Source organism: Alosa pseudoharengus, unplaced genomic scaffold, assembly GCF_046254945.1.
Source record: "Alosa pseudoharengus isolate Yale_2024_CS ecotype anadromous, Long Island Sound unplaced genomic scaffold, YU_APseudo_1.1 YU_APseudo_1.1_scf_20, whole genome shotgun sequence".
In the NCBI taxonomy this organism is placed as follows: Eukaryota; Metazoa; Chordata; class Actinopteri; order Clupeiformes; family Clupeidae; genus Alosa; species Alosa pseudoharengus.
Genome location: NW_027468664.1, coordinates 5,614,616 through 5,627,115, shown reverse-complemented (window position 1 = coordinate 5,627,115; position 12,500 = coordinate 5,614,616). Strand labels below are relative to the sequence as shown.

At 43.2% G+C, this 12,500-nt stretch overlaps 1 protein-coding gene across 2 annotated transcripts in view; it reads left to right on the top strand.

The window, feature by feature from the left end:
• The window catches only part of tmtc1 (transmembrane O-mannosyltransferase targeting cadherins 1), an 89,941-nt gene that overhangs the window by 50,099 nt on the left and 27,342 nt on the right, over window positions 1-12,500 (top strand). For both annotated transcript variants that reach the window (XM_076296316.1, XM_076296315.1), the window contains exon 7: window positions 3,692-3,881. In XM_076296316.1, the coding sequence (XP_076152431.1) occupies window positions 3,692-3,881 (190 nt within the window). The remainder of the gene's footprint in view (window positions 1-3,691; window positions 3,882-12,500) is intronic.

The window sequence follows — 12,500 nt, the reverse complement described above, 5'->3', positions numbered from 1 at the left end:
ACGAATGCAATGACAATTGCTGTCAAAATACAGAACTTTTACTGTGCAAATTTCATATCTTGTAGCCTATTAAACCAATACAAAAAGTAGTGCAACTTGCAATAATTATACTTTTTTGAAAATTATACAATTTAAAATAAAACCTCTCTGCTAATATGCTTACTCTGTCAAATAGGCCTATCAGAAACATGCCTTATTGTTATTGTGTGGTTTACATGACGTTAGTGGTAGGCTAACTTAACTTGATGTGGATGTCTTGTTAGCCTGCCATGAGCTTCGGTTCAGTTCGCTAGGCAAAACATTTACAAAAAAGTTAGTTTTGGTGCACTGATGACAGTCAGGATAATTTCTGCCATCTAGTATTACTCAATGCATGTCTATAACATGCTTTACTTGCTACCTGGATAATTTCAGCGAATATTCTTAAGGTGAGATGAATGATAAGATCATTAAACTTCACTGTGTTCGGTAGGTTGCTAACTAATGACATCACCTACTAGCCAGCTAGTTACAGCTGTTGAACAATCTCAATAGAATTTTTATGACGGTAAATCCCTTTCAATGCAGTATCCCTTAACGTTTTTCCTTAACTAAAGAAACAATATAAGGTATTCTGTGCAACACCCTTAAATAAACCCCTTACCTAAGGAGAAAGTAAGCCTTAAGGGTCATACCTCAGGGGAAAAACTTAAGGTGTTTTGTGTTTACCCTCACTATGCCTCGCAGTGGCACCATGCGTGCGTGTGAAAAAAAAGTCGCGCGGCGCAGCGTTCCAAACATTGTGTAATCAAATACACCGGTATGGCGGTATATTAAAAATTCATATGATAACGAAAATATACACCGGTATACGGTGTGAACCGGTATGCCGCCCAGCACTACACATTTATGTGTGTGTACATTTGTGTGGGTGTGTGTGAGCGTGCATGTGTCTGTGTGAATGAGTGTGTGTGTGTGAGCGTGCATGTGTCTGTGTGTGTGTGTGTGTGAGCATGCATGTGTCTGTGTCTGTGTGTGAGCGTGCATGTGTCTGTGTGAGTGTGTGTGTGTGAGCGTGCATGTGTCTGTGTGAGTGTGTGTGTGAGCGTGCATGTGTCTGTGTGAGTGTGTGTGTGAGCGTGCATGTGTCTGTGTGTGTGTGTGTGTGTGCATGTGTCTGTGTGAGTGTGTGTGTGTGTGTGTGTGAGCGTGCATGCATATTCAGGTGTGTGTCGCTGTGACTGAGACTCCAGGGCTCCGAGGCAGGATGATTTGACACCATGCTCTTGACACTCCCGTAGCAGAGGAGCTCATCTCAAAGCACAGATCATCAGCATTTCATCATTTTGCATTCATTTTACATTCTCTCTATCATCCCCTCTCTCTCTCTCTCTCTCTCTCTCTCTCTCTCTCTCTCTCTCTCTCTCTCTCACTCGCTTCCTCACTCCACATCTCCCTCCCTCCCTCCCTTCCCTCCTTCTTTTCCTCCCTCCTTCCCCCTCTCTCTCCACTCACTCTTCATTCTCTCCCTTCCGTGATGCGTATGCCCACAATTGAATTTGCAGTCTAGTCCGATCTCATCCAGTCAAGGCAGTGCGTGTGTGTGTGTGTGTGTGTGTTGTGTGTGTGTGTGTGTGTGTGTGTGTGTGTGTGTGTGTGTGTGTGTGTGTGTGTGTTGTGTGTGTGTGTGTGTGTGTGTGTGTGTGTGTGTGTGTGTGTGTGTGTGTGTGTGTGTGTGTGTGTGTGTGTGTGTGTGTGTGTGTGTGTGTGTGTGTGTGTGTGTGAGTGTGTGTGTGTGTGTGTGTGTGTGTGTGTGTGCCGCGTTGCACACTGAGTAGCTCCTCCAACCCACCACAGCCGGCCACTCGGGCACGAGGACGTCCGCAGCCTGACACTGTCCCAGCGCAGCACTTTTGAAACGACACACACACACACTTTTTTTATGCATTGAGCGCTGGCTACTCACTGCCTACTCACTGTAGTCTCATAGACTCCACTCCACCGTACAGCCCAAGCCTATGGAGCCGGCGATGCAGTTCAGCAGGACCTGTCAAGTGTCGCTCCGCTGTCATGCTAATTACTAGCTGTGTGCAGTGTCGCTGGGGGTTGACGTGTGGTTGTCACTGTGCTGAAGGCTTCTGCTAGCCGTGTTAGCAGTTTATTGCGTCCGCCAGACTCGGCCTCTGTAGGGGAGGCGTCCGCCCCCCCGTCTCCTCTCCGTGTGCTGTGTCCATGCAGAGTAATTGGCAGGCAGGAGCTGGCTGTCTTGGCTGGCTGCCTTCTTGCATTCTCTCTGATTGGGTACACAGAGCAGGGTGCCTATTTTAGGGGAGAAAAAAGGCTATCGGGATGTGGAGACAGTTTTGCTTAAAAACGACCTTATTGAATGGAACAATCAAGCAATCAAACTTCTTGGATGGAGATGGAGGTCTGTGTGTGTGTGTGTGTGTGTGTGTGTGTGTGTGTGTGTGTGTGTGTGGGTTCAAATGTCTAGGTGTGTCTGCAAATAGTGCTGTATATGAAACAGGAATCTAATGTTGTAAATCTGGGTATAAGATAAGGATAAGCTATAAGATAAAGATTCATATTACATGGATTCTCTCAATATTGATGGCATTGCCCTTCAAAGCGGTACTTGTATTGGTTCAATCAAATAGCTGCCTGTTATATTTATGCTGTTACGCTCAAAATCACATTTCAATGTGGCTCCCTCTGTGCCGATCGATATCGCTCCCCGATCCCCTCCTCCCCCTCCATCAGTGTTCCATTTGGGACTGAATCAGTGTGTCACCTGCCTGCCTGAGTCTCTCCCCGTTGTCACCTGGCCCCTAGGTAAACACAGCGTAAGACTCTCTCCCTGTCTTAGTTAAGTAAGGTGCTCCCAGTCATCTGCACAGAATGATGAGGTACAGGTTACACATGACCAAATGAGAAATCAGAGACAGCTGTGAATGTGTTTATGTGTATTCATGTTTATTTGTGTGTACTGTATGTCTCTCTGTATGTGTGTGTATCTTTGTGTGTGTGTGTGTGTGTGTGTGTGTGTGTGTGTGTGTGTGTGTGTGTGTGTGTGTGTGTGTGTGTGTGTGTACTGGCGCTGGCAATAGAGAGTATGTTGGGTATAATGAAATGTCCTTCAGGATTATCTCTTGGCAGGTTGTTATCCTCAGCGAGTCTGTTGACTTTATTTGCATGAAGTCATTCTGCTTGTTTTGCTCATCTGGTCTGCAGCAGCGAGGGGACGACTCACACACACACACAAACAAACAAACTCACACTCTCACTTGCTCTGTCTCTCAAACTCGTACACGCGCACGCACACACACACACACACACACACACACACACACACTCACACTGCCATTCGCACTCTGACTGGCACGTTGACTTGTTTTCAGGCGTTGTCATGGTTGCTTCTCTTAGTGTGCCAGATGCCAGCTCAATTAACACATTGTAATCCACTTACGGTAGCACAGGGTGCATTAACTGAGTAACACTGAGAAGAGATCCTGTTAAAGAACTCCGTATCTCACTTGAGCACAAGTGAAGAAAAGTGAATTAAACACAGCAATGCTCATTTGTGTAGAAAATTGTTAGATACATTTTGTTATGTTTTCAGTAGCTCCATCAAAGTGTGATGTGTGTGTGTGTGTGTGTGTGTGTGTGTGTGTATGTGTACACTAATGAATCTTAACGGGTGTGTGTTCCTCAGGTTTCTGACCTACTGTTACCTGCTGGCCTTCAACGCGTGGCTGCTCTTGGCCCCTATGGTGCTGTGCTATGACTGGCAGGTGGGCAGCATCCCGCTGGTGGAGACGGCGTGGGACGCACGCAACGGGGCCTCTCTGCTCCTGGCCCTGGGCCTGCTGGCCCTCTGCCTGCACTGCATGCTCTCATTACAGGTGAGCACAGCACTTATGCACACACACACACACACACACACAGACACACACACACACACACACACACACACACACACACACACACACACACACACACAGACACACACACACACACACACACACACAGAGAGGACACAGAGACACACACACACACACACACACACACACACACACACACACACAGACACACACACACACACAGACACACACACACACACACACACACACACAGAGAGGACACAGAGACACACACACACACACACACACACACACACACACACACACACAGACACACACACACACACACACACACAGAGAGGACACAGAGACACACACTCACACACACACACACACACACAGACACACACACACACACAGAGAGAGACACAGAGACACACACTCACACACACACACACACACACAGACACACACACACACACAGAGAGACACAGACACACACTCACACACACACACACACACACAGACACACACACACACACACACACACGCACACAGACACACACATCACATCATACAAAAACACACCACACAGCACACAAACACACACATATCTACAACCTTTCTCACCAGGAAAACAAATGCATATTATGCGGTTTAGCCCTGTTTAAACATGCATTAAATATGAATGCTCATGGTTTGTCCACCATACATGTGTGTCTACCTATTCTAATGCTGTTGAAGATTAGGAGCTTGCTATAAATATTATGTCACCTGCCTAGGGACTGCAGATGAAAAGTAGTTCTTCTTACTAATTCTGGCATATTTACATGGTGTTTATTACACAATGTTCATTAATATGCATTGTCCCTATCAAATAAACCAATAAACCAATAAACCAATTACAAAACTTGCAACCTTGAAAGATTGAAACCGTTACATGATCTATTGTAGCATTTCATAAATCTTGTGATGTTTTATTACAAAACTCTATGCTCGGTTAGATACAAAGACCTTTCAGTAGCCTACCAAATCCAGAGCAGGTGCATTTTTATCGTAGAAAATGGATTTGGTGCTTTACACATCACAGATGTATCAGCTTTGAGCAAACACAGGGACTTGCCATTGTCCACAATGGATTTCTAATCAAGTCTGGTTTGTTTGTCCGAGTTTTCACACGGTAACAATGGGGGGCGGAGCTTAGCGACAAACAATAAGTTCTCAGTTCCTTTGGGTGAAGTGTAAACATGTAGCTTAGAATGGCTTTTAGTTCCTCAGTGGAAAAAACACTTAGGGTGTAAATTAACCAGCCCCTTATTGTGGACAGCTTGTCTTTTTCCCCATATGTAGAATTTCCTCAGTGGGGGTTATTTGTAACACAGGCCTCTCAGAAGATGTTGTGAGTTTGAAGGTGTGGGCTTGTTAATGAAGTGACGATTCATTTTCATCTCTCGACGAAAACCACAAACTCGTTAATGCTCACAGCACTCACTGCAGGCTGTCACCATGGTGATCTGAAGCTGTAAGCTGGTCATTGGATGTGTGTGTGTGTGTGTGTGTGTGTGTGTGTGTGTGTGTGTGTGTGTGAGACTGTGTTTGTGACACACAGTTCTTTGTATGATTTGTTGATTCTGTATCCTCTGAGGACAGCAAGGTTGTTAGGTATGTGAGGCACGTTTGTGAGTGTGTGTGTATGTGTGTGTGTCTGTGCGTGTGTGCGTGTGTGTGTGTGTGTGTGTGCGTGCGTGCGTGTGTGTGAGTGCATGTGTGAGTGCATGTGTGCGTGTGTGGGGGTGGGTGTGTGTGTGTGTGTGTGCATGCGTGCGTGCGTGAGTGCATGCGTGTGTGTGTGTGTGTGTGTGTGCATGCGTGCGTGCGTGCGTGGGTGTGTGTGTGTGTGCATGCGCGCGTGCGTGCGTGCGTGCGTGCGTGCGTGTGTTTGTGTGTGCGTGTGTTTATTCAGCGAGAGGGAGCAAGAGAGTTTCCTCAGTCCCAGATGGGCTGGATCTCATATTGACTGAGTTGAATAATTTATGTTTTGTTGGAGGCTGAGGGCTGACAGACCAATGTCAGAATAGCAGCAGGCACTCCATGATTAGTCTCTCTCTCTGTCCATCTCTGTTCTTTCCTACTTCTCTCCTGTACTCCGGGCTCAAACATGAGATCCGGTGGCTTGACCACCAGTCTATAACCCATGTCTGTTCTAGCCTCATTTTGGTGCTTTTGAGTTGAATAGCTTTGTGTGTGTGTGTCTGTGTGTGTGTGTGTGTGTGTGCGCCTGTGTGTGTGTGCGCCTGTGTGTGTGTGTGTGTGTCTGTGTGTGTGTGTGTGTGTGTATGTGTGTCTGTCCGTGTGTAGGCATTTATAGCCTTCTTCATCCACTGTTAAGCCAGCCTCCACTGACTGGCCCCTTCGGTCAACCTGCGGCAGTGCCTTCCACTGGACTTCATATTCCAGTCAGGGAAGCGTATCTGCCCATTGATCCTCTCCAGCCGCATCTCCTGCTGTTGGCACCCCACATGCCCAGACAGCAGGAGGGCACCGTTACTCCGCAGCCTGCCTCTTGTGTGCCAGGACGCTGCCACAGTGCCAGCGAACAGTCTCCATTTAGAAAAATGCCCAACTGGGTGCGGTGCAGACTTGGGGTCAGGTCTGTCCACCATGTTATTTGGATAGCAAAACTGTTGGAACAAGCTGCCCAGTGAAGGGTTGCATCTGTAATGAATGCCGAGGAGGTGAGACGCATTCAACAGTGTGAAACTCCCTTGTTGCAGCGCACACAATACAGAGGCTTTAATAGTGCATGTGTCCCTGGGAGAGGCTCACTGTGAGAACGCACGCCCAAATTAGAGAGAGAGAGAGAGACCTCAGGACCTTGCCACCCTTTCTCAAACAATTTGGCCTAACCAAATTATAAATGCAGAAAAACAAAATTACTTATCATATTGGACTGAAACAACAAAAAGACAAAATAAACTTCAATGTTATTTGGCCCTAAACAGAGAGTACACTGTGGCAGACTACCTATCCACAGTCACTGATACCAGACAGAGAAAAACCTTGACCAGGTACAGACTAAGCAATCACAGTCTAGCTATTGAGAAGGGCAGACACAGGCAAACCTGGCTGCCCAGAGAAGACAGGCTGTGCACCAACTGCAACCAAGGTGCCATAGAAACAGAGCTTCACTTCTTGGCTGAATGCTGCCAATGGAAAGACATACGAGATCAATTCTTTCCTAAATTCAGAGAAATGCATCCAGACCTTCAAAACTTTAAGGATCTAAGTCTAAGAATACTATTAGGCGAGGAACAAAAGAGCGCAAGAGTCGCAACAAGATATATAGATGCTTGCCATAAACAAAGGGAGTCACTTCATCAGTGAAGCACACAAATACACACACACACACACACACACACACACACACACACACACACACACACACACACACACACACTGCCGTTGCAGTAATGCATGATGTTTTGTTTTATGTCTTTACACTCTACTACGTATATGTATGCTTTGGCAATACAAATTGTATCTTTTTGTCATGCCAATAAAGCTCAATTGAATTGAATTGAATTGAGAGAGAGAGAGAGAGAGAGACAGAGAGAGAGAGAGAGAGACAGAGAGAGAGAGAGAGACAGAGAGAGAGACAGAGACAGAGAGACAGAGAGAGAGACAGAGAGAGAGAGACAGAGAGAGAATTTGAATTTTAAATACAACTTTAATGAACTAGGCTTTCACATTGTGTTACAGAAAGATCATTCTCTTTAAGAGTCAAGCTTCTTTTTGTCAATCATAACAAACTACAAATAAAAAAACCACAAAAGGACACAAAATAATAAAATAAAATAAATAAATAAGTAAATAAATAAATAAATAAGGACTTAATTAAACCACATGTTCTCCATAAACCAGTTCACCACTCTTAACAGAGCACAAAGCTTCCCTGTAACACCATACCTCCTCAAAAATATCCAAGTCTTTCATTTCAGCATAGTATTTAAAATCTATCAAAATCCTCGACTTCACCAGCCTTTTAAACACACACACTGGATCATGATCAGATGCATCTTCAATTATACTTCTTCTACTAACCCATATTGCCATCTTTGCTTTCCCCAGTATGAAATTTAGTAACTGAGAGCAAGACTTGCGCTTTTGAGTGTACTTAACTCCCAAGATAAAAACATGTGGAGTAAAAACCAAACCAAAACATGTAAAAATACACTCCAACACTTGGAACAAGGAGACAAGCCTATGACACTCCATAAAACAGTGAAAAACTGTCTCTCTTTCAGAACAACTCGGACATTTGTCATCAACTGTAGAATTTATCACTGAAACAAAAGAATTAACTGGCACAATACCGTGTAAGACCTTCCACTGTAAATCCCCATATTTCTTAGTTAACGGTGGTTTATAAAAAGTTCTCCAATTTGGTTTAACATTCTCATCTAGCGAAAACTTGGCACGCCATGGTGTGTCAGTCCTTGCATTAAGTTTTAATTTGTTCAACACCTTAACACAGACTTTGTAAAAATCTTTACCATCAGTTTCATCCAGATACATTTTTTCAAAACAAGATACATTCAACAAAGGTCCATCACACCCATCAAACTGTGGCATGACATTCAATTTTGGAAACAGAAACCCATCATTCATTTCAGAACTGTCAGCACAGAAAAGTTGCAACATGTCACACTCCTTCTTTGTTAAGACTCCTTTCCATTTGTTTAACAACTGCGCCACAACTCGTGTTGATTTCATATGTAAAGCGGTAGCTACAGGTTCAACAACATCAAGTTCAGGGCCTGCTAGAGATACTAGGTTCCCCAAAGTTTTAAGTCCATGGCTTTCCAAAATGTGGTCCAATGGCAGAGCTGACTCCCTTGATAGATCCAGCTTAGCCCCCCTTGTCAATGGCTCTTTCAACAGTAAGGGTGCAGATATTGAAAATTCACATCTCTGTATTTTAAAGAAACATAGCACTTTAAAAAGTCCACAATAGAATGATGGTAGATTCTTGAAAGGTAGTCTCTTGGGGTCCATTAAGAAAAGGGAGATATCCAACTGTAAACCTCCCAATCTTTGCAATATACTATAGGCCAAAGGTCTCCACAATAAGTCTGTTGGGCCTACAAGCAGTCTTTGAAGAAACTGAAGGCGGAAAGCAGCAACTCGACTGATCAGATGAACAAGTCCTTGGCCTCCCTCATCTTTAGGTAAAAACAACACACTTTGGGGAATCCAATGCAGCTTATCCCAAAAGAAATTCACCATTTCAGTTTGAATATCAGACAATAACTTCTGGGGAGGATTCAACACCATTAAACGATGCCAAAGTGAGGATGCCACCAAATTATTACATATTAAAACACGCCCCCTATAGGACATGTGAGGTAATAACCAAGACCATCTTTTGAGACGTCCTTTCACTTTTTCTAGGACCCCTTCCCAATTTTTCTGTTCTGTTTGACTGTCACCCAAAAAAACACCCAAGTACCTAAATCCATTCCTGCCTGATTTTAGTCCTTGGGGTAGCTTTAGTGTCCTGCCTTCCCATTTTCCACCCAACAGTGCTTCGCTTTTGTCCCAATTAACCTTTGCTGATGACAACTTCCCAAAATTTGAAACTGTATTGGCTAAAACATTTACATCTTCTTGATTCTTTACAAAGACCACCAGATCATCAGCATAAGCAGATAACAGATATTTTGAACCACAAAGAGAAAAACCAGAAATGACCATCCTCAATTTATGCAGTAGGGGCTCAATTGCAAGAGAATACAACATACCAGAGAGTGAACAACCTTGTCTTATTCCCCTCTGAGCTTTAAAAGGAGAACATAAACCACCGTTAAATTTAAGGATACTTTCAGCACCACAATACAAAACCTTAATCTTGTCAACAAAGCCTGGGCTGAAACCAAAAGCTGTTAAAGTTTTCCATAAGTATTTGTGCTCAACCCGATCAAATGCTTTCTCTTGATCAAGAGAAATCAGTCCTGTATCCATGCCAAATAATCCTGAGACGTCCAAAATATCTCGAATTAAAGCAATGTTATCAAAGATTGATCTGCCAGGAATACAGTACGTTTGATCTCTATGGACCACTTGCTCCATTACGTTTCTTAATCTAATAGCCAGTGCTTTAGAAAAGATCTTCAAATCAGTACACAAAAGTGCCACAGGTCTCCAATTTTTTATCTCGTGGAGATCACCTTTTTTGGGTAGTAGAGTAAGGACTGCCCTCCTACAACTCAATGGTAACTCAGCTTTAGTCAGGCTGTCATTTAAAACATCTAGCAGATCATCTCCAATCACTGCCCAGAATGTCCTAAAAAACTCTACTGGAAGCCCATCAATGCCAGGTGATTTCCCACTCTCCATGGTCTTAAGAGAAGCACTGAGCTCCTCTAAAGACAGTGGTCGTTCTAATTCTTTTGCACTGCTGTTCGAAATTTTAGGAAGCCCATCAAAGAACTCCTCTTCAATTTCTGGCTGCTCACTGTATTCAGAGGAAAACAAGTCAGCATAAAAACTGACTGCTCGTCTCCGAATCTCAGCAGGCTCTTTTAGCAAATTCCCAGATTGTGAACGCAGAGCATGTATGCAACGTCGCTGACCATTCTTTCGCTCCTGACTAAAAAAGAAACGGGATGGAGCGTCCATCTCAGTCAAACTCTGAAATCTTGATCTCACTAGGGCACCCTGTGCCTTCAAGCCTAACAAGTCAGCCAATGCACCTTTTTTAACTTTGAGTGCCTCATTATGGTTTTGATCTCCTGTGGTTTCCATCAAATTTTGGAGTTCTACTATCTCTATCTCAAGATTTGTCATAGATCGGGTTATGTCTTTTGTGACACTGAAAGTATATTGCTGACAAAACTGTTTTATCTGCACCTTCCCATAATCCCACCATTGCTGAAGAGATGGAAAAAAAGTCTTACAGTTTCTAAAATCATTCCAAAAAAACAAAAAAGTTGTTCTAAAATTAGCATCACTCAACAAAGTGGTGTTAAGGTGCCAATAAGCACTCCTGGGCTTAATTAGCCTCATGCCTACACCACACTGTACCAGACAATGGTCGGAAAAAGAAACAGGACTGATCTTACAATTCCTAAAAATGTTAAGCTGATGCTTAAAACAATAAAATCTATCAAGACGGGCTAAAGAAATCAAATTGTCTCTTGCATGTGCCCATGTATATTGCCTTAAATTATTAAAATTTCTCCAAGTATCAGCAAGTTCATGTTTTTTTATTAATTCCACAAGTCTCTTTCGTGATGCAAGATGTGGTTCTGGATGATTTCTATCTGTACTTAGTTCTGTACAATTGAAATCACCGGCCATAACTAAATAATCATCTTTACTACAATCACTTAATACTTCACATAATTTATTTAAGAAAAGCATTCTTTCCATCCCAGATGAGGGAGCATACACACATAAAAAAACAAAAGCACAATGTTCAAAAATAGCTCTTACTTTCAAAAGTCTTCCATCTATAATGTTGTCAACTGAGAAATCTAGTGGAATCCAACTTGTAGAGATGAGTAAAGCCACACCCCCACTTAAAGCAGATTTATGACTAAAAAAGATTTTTCCATTCCACTCTCTACACCAATCAACAACATTTCTATCATCGGTATGGGTTTCCTGCACAAACATTACATCTATGTGTTTTTGCTTTATAAGCTCAAACAGTTGAGCTCTCTTGTTTACATCTCTAGCACCATTTATATTTAAGGTTGCTATGTTAAAAACACTCATTTGTAATAGAAAGCACAACACAAACTCAACAAGAACAAAGCACCATATGATAAAGAAAATCAAATTAATTAGCGCTATTACTCTCATCATTAATCCCTTGTTTAAGTTTTGTCAGAAACTTTTTTAGACGAGCAATCTCTTGATCAGTAAACCCCTCATTTCCTGGATTATTCCTAAAATGTTGCACTGAGTCAACAAAGCCCATGGTATCTGGAAAATAATTCTCCACTCGTACTCGTTTAGTATTTTTGGTGCGTTTTAGAAAATCTTTAATGGCATCTAAGGTATAGAAAGCCCTAAATACATGCTGTTGTGACGTTGAGCAAGAGTCAGTAGAATCGTACTCAGATTCAATTAAGTCAGCTTGGGCAGAGACTGCTACTTTCTTAGCTGCTCTAGTGCGACTAAGAGTATCTATTTTTCTTTTCACCATAGGGAATTTAAACTTCACATTTGTGTCCATTCCTTCCTCATCGTCCAATCCCTCCAATACGGCCTCTGCTACCACAACAGCAGTCGCTTCATTTACCGTGGGAATTTCTAGCAACTTATTCCCACACGCTTCTTCACTTTCCAAAACTTGCGTGTTTACACTCTGATTAGTAGAAATCTCATCAGACACTGTGCTACACCCCATACCCAAAACTTCCTTACCTTTTGTGTCGTTTTGTTCTGGTTCTTTTTGTTCATTTTGTTTGCCAGACGGCCCTGCCGCTGAAACCTCATTCTCCGACGCTTCTCTTAGGCCTACTCCTCCAGGCTCCGTTTCTGACTGTTCATTTGTACTTGCGGCCGGGGTGCCTACTGTGGGCCTGCTTTCCTTTTTCTCAGGGCAAGCACGAATAAGATGCCCTTCCTTTCCACAATGAAAACATTTCATAG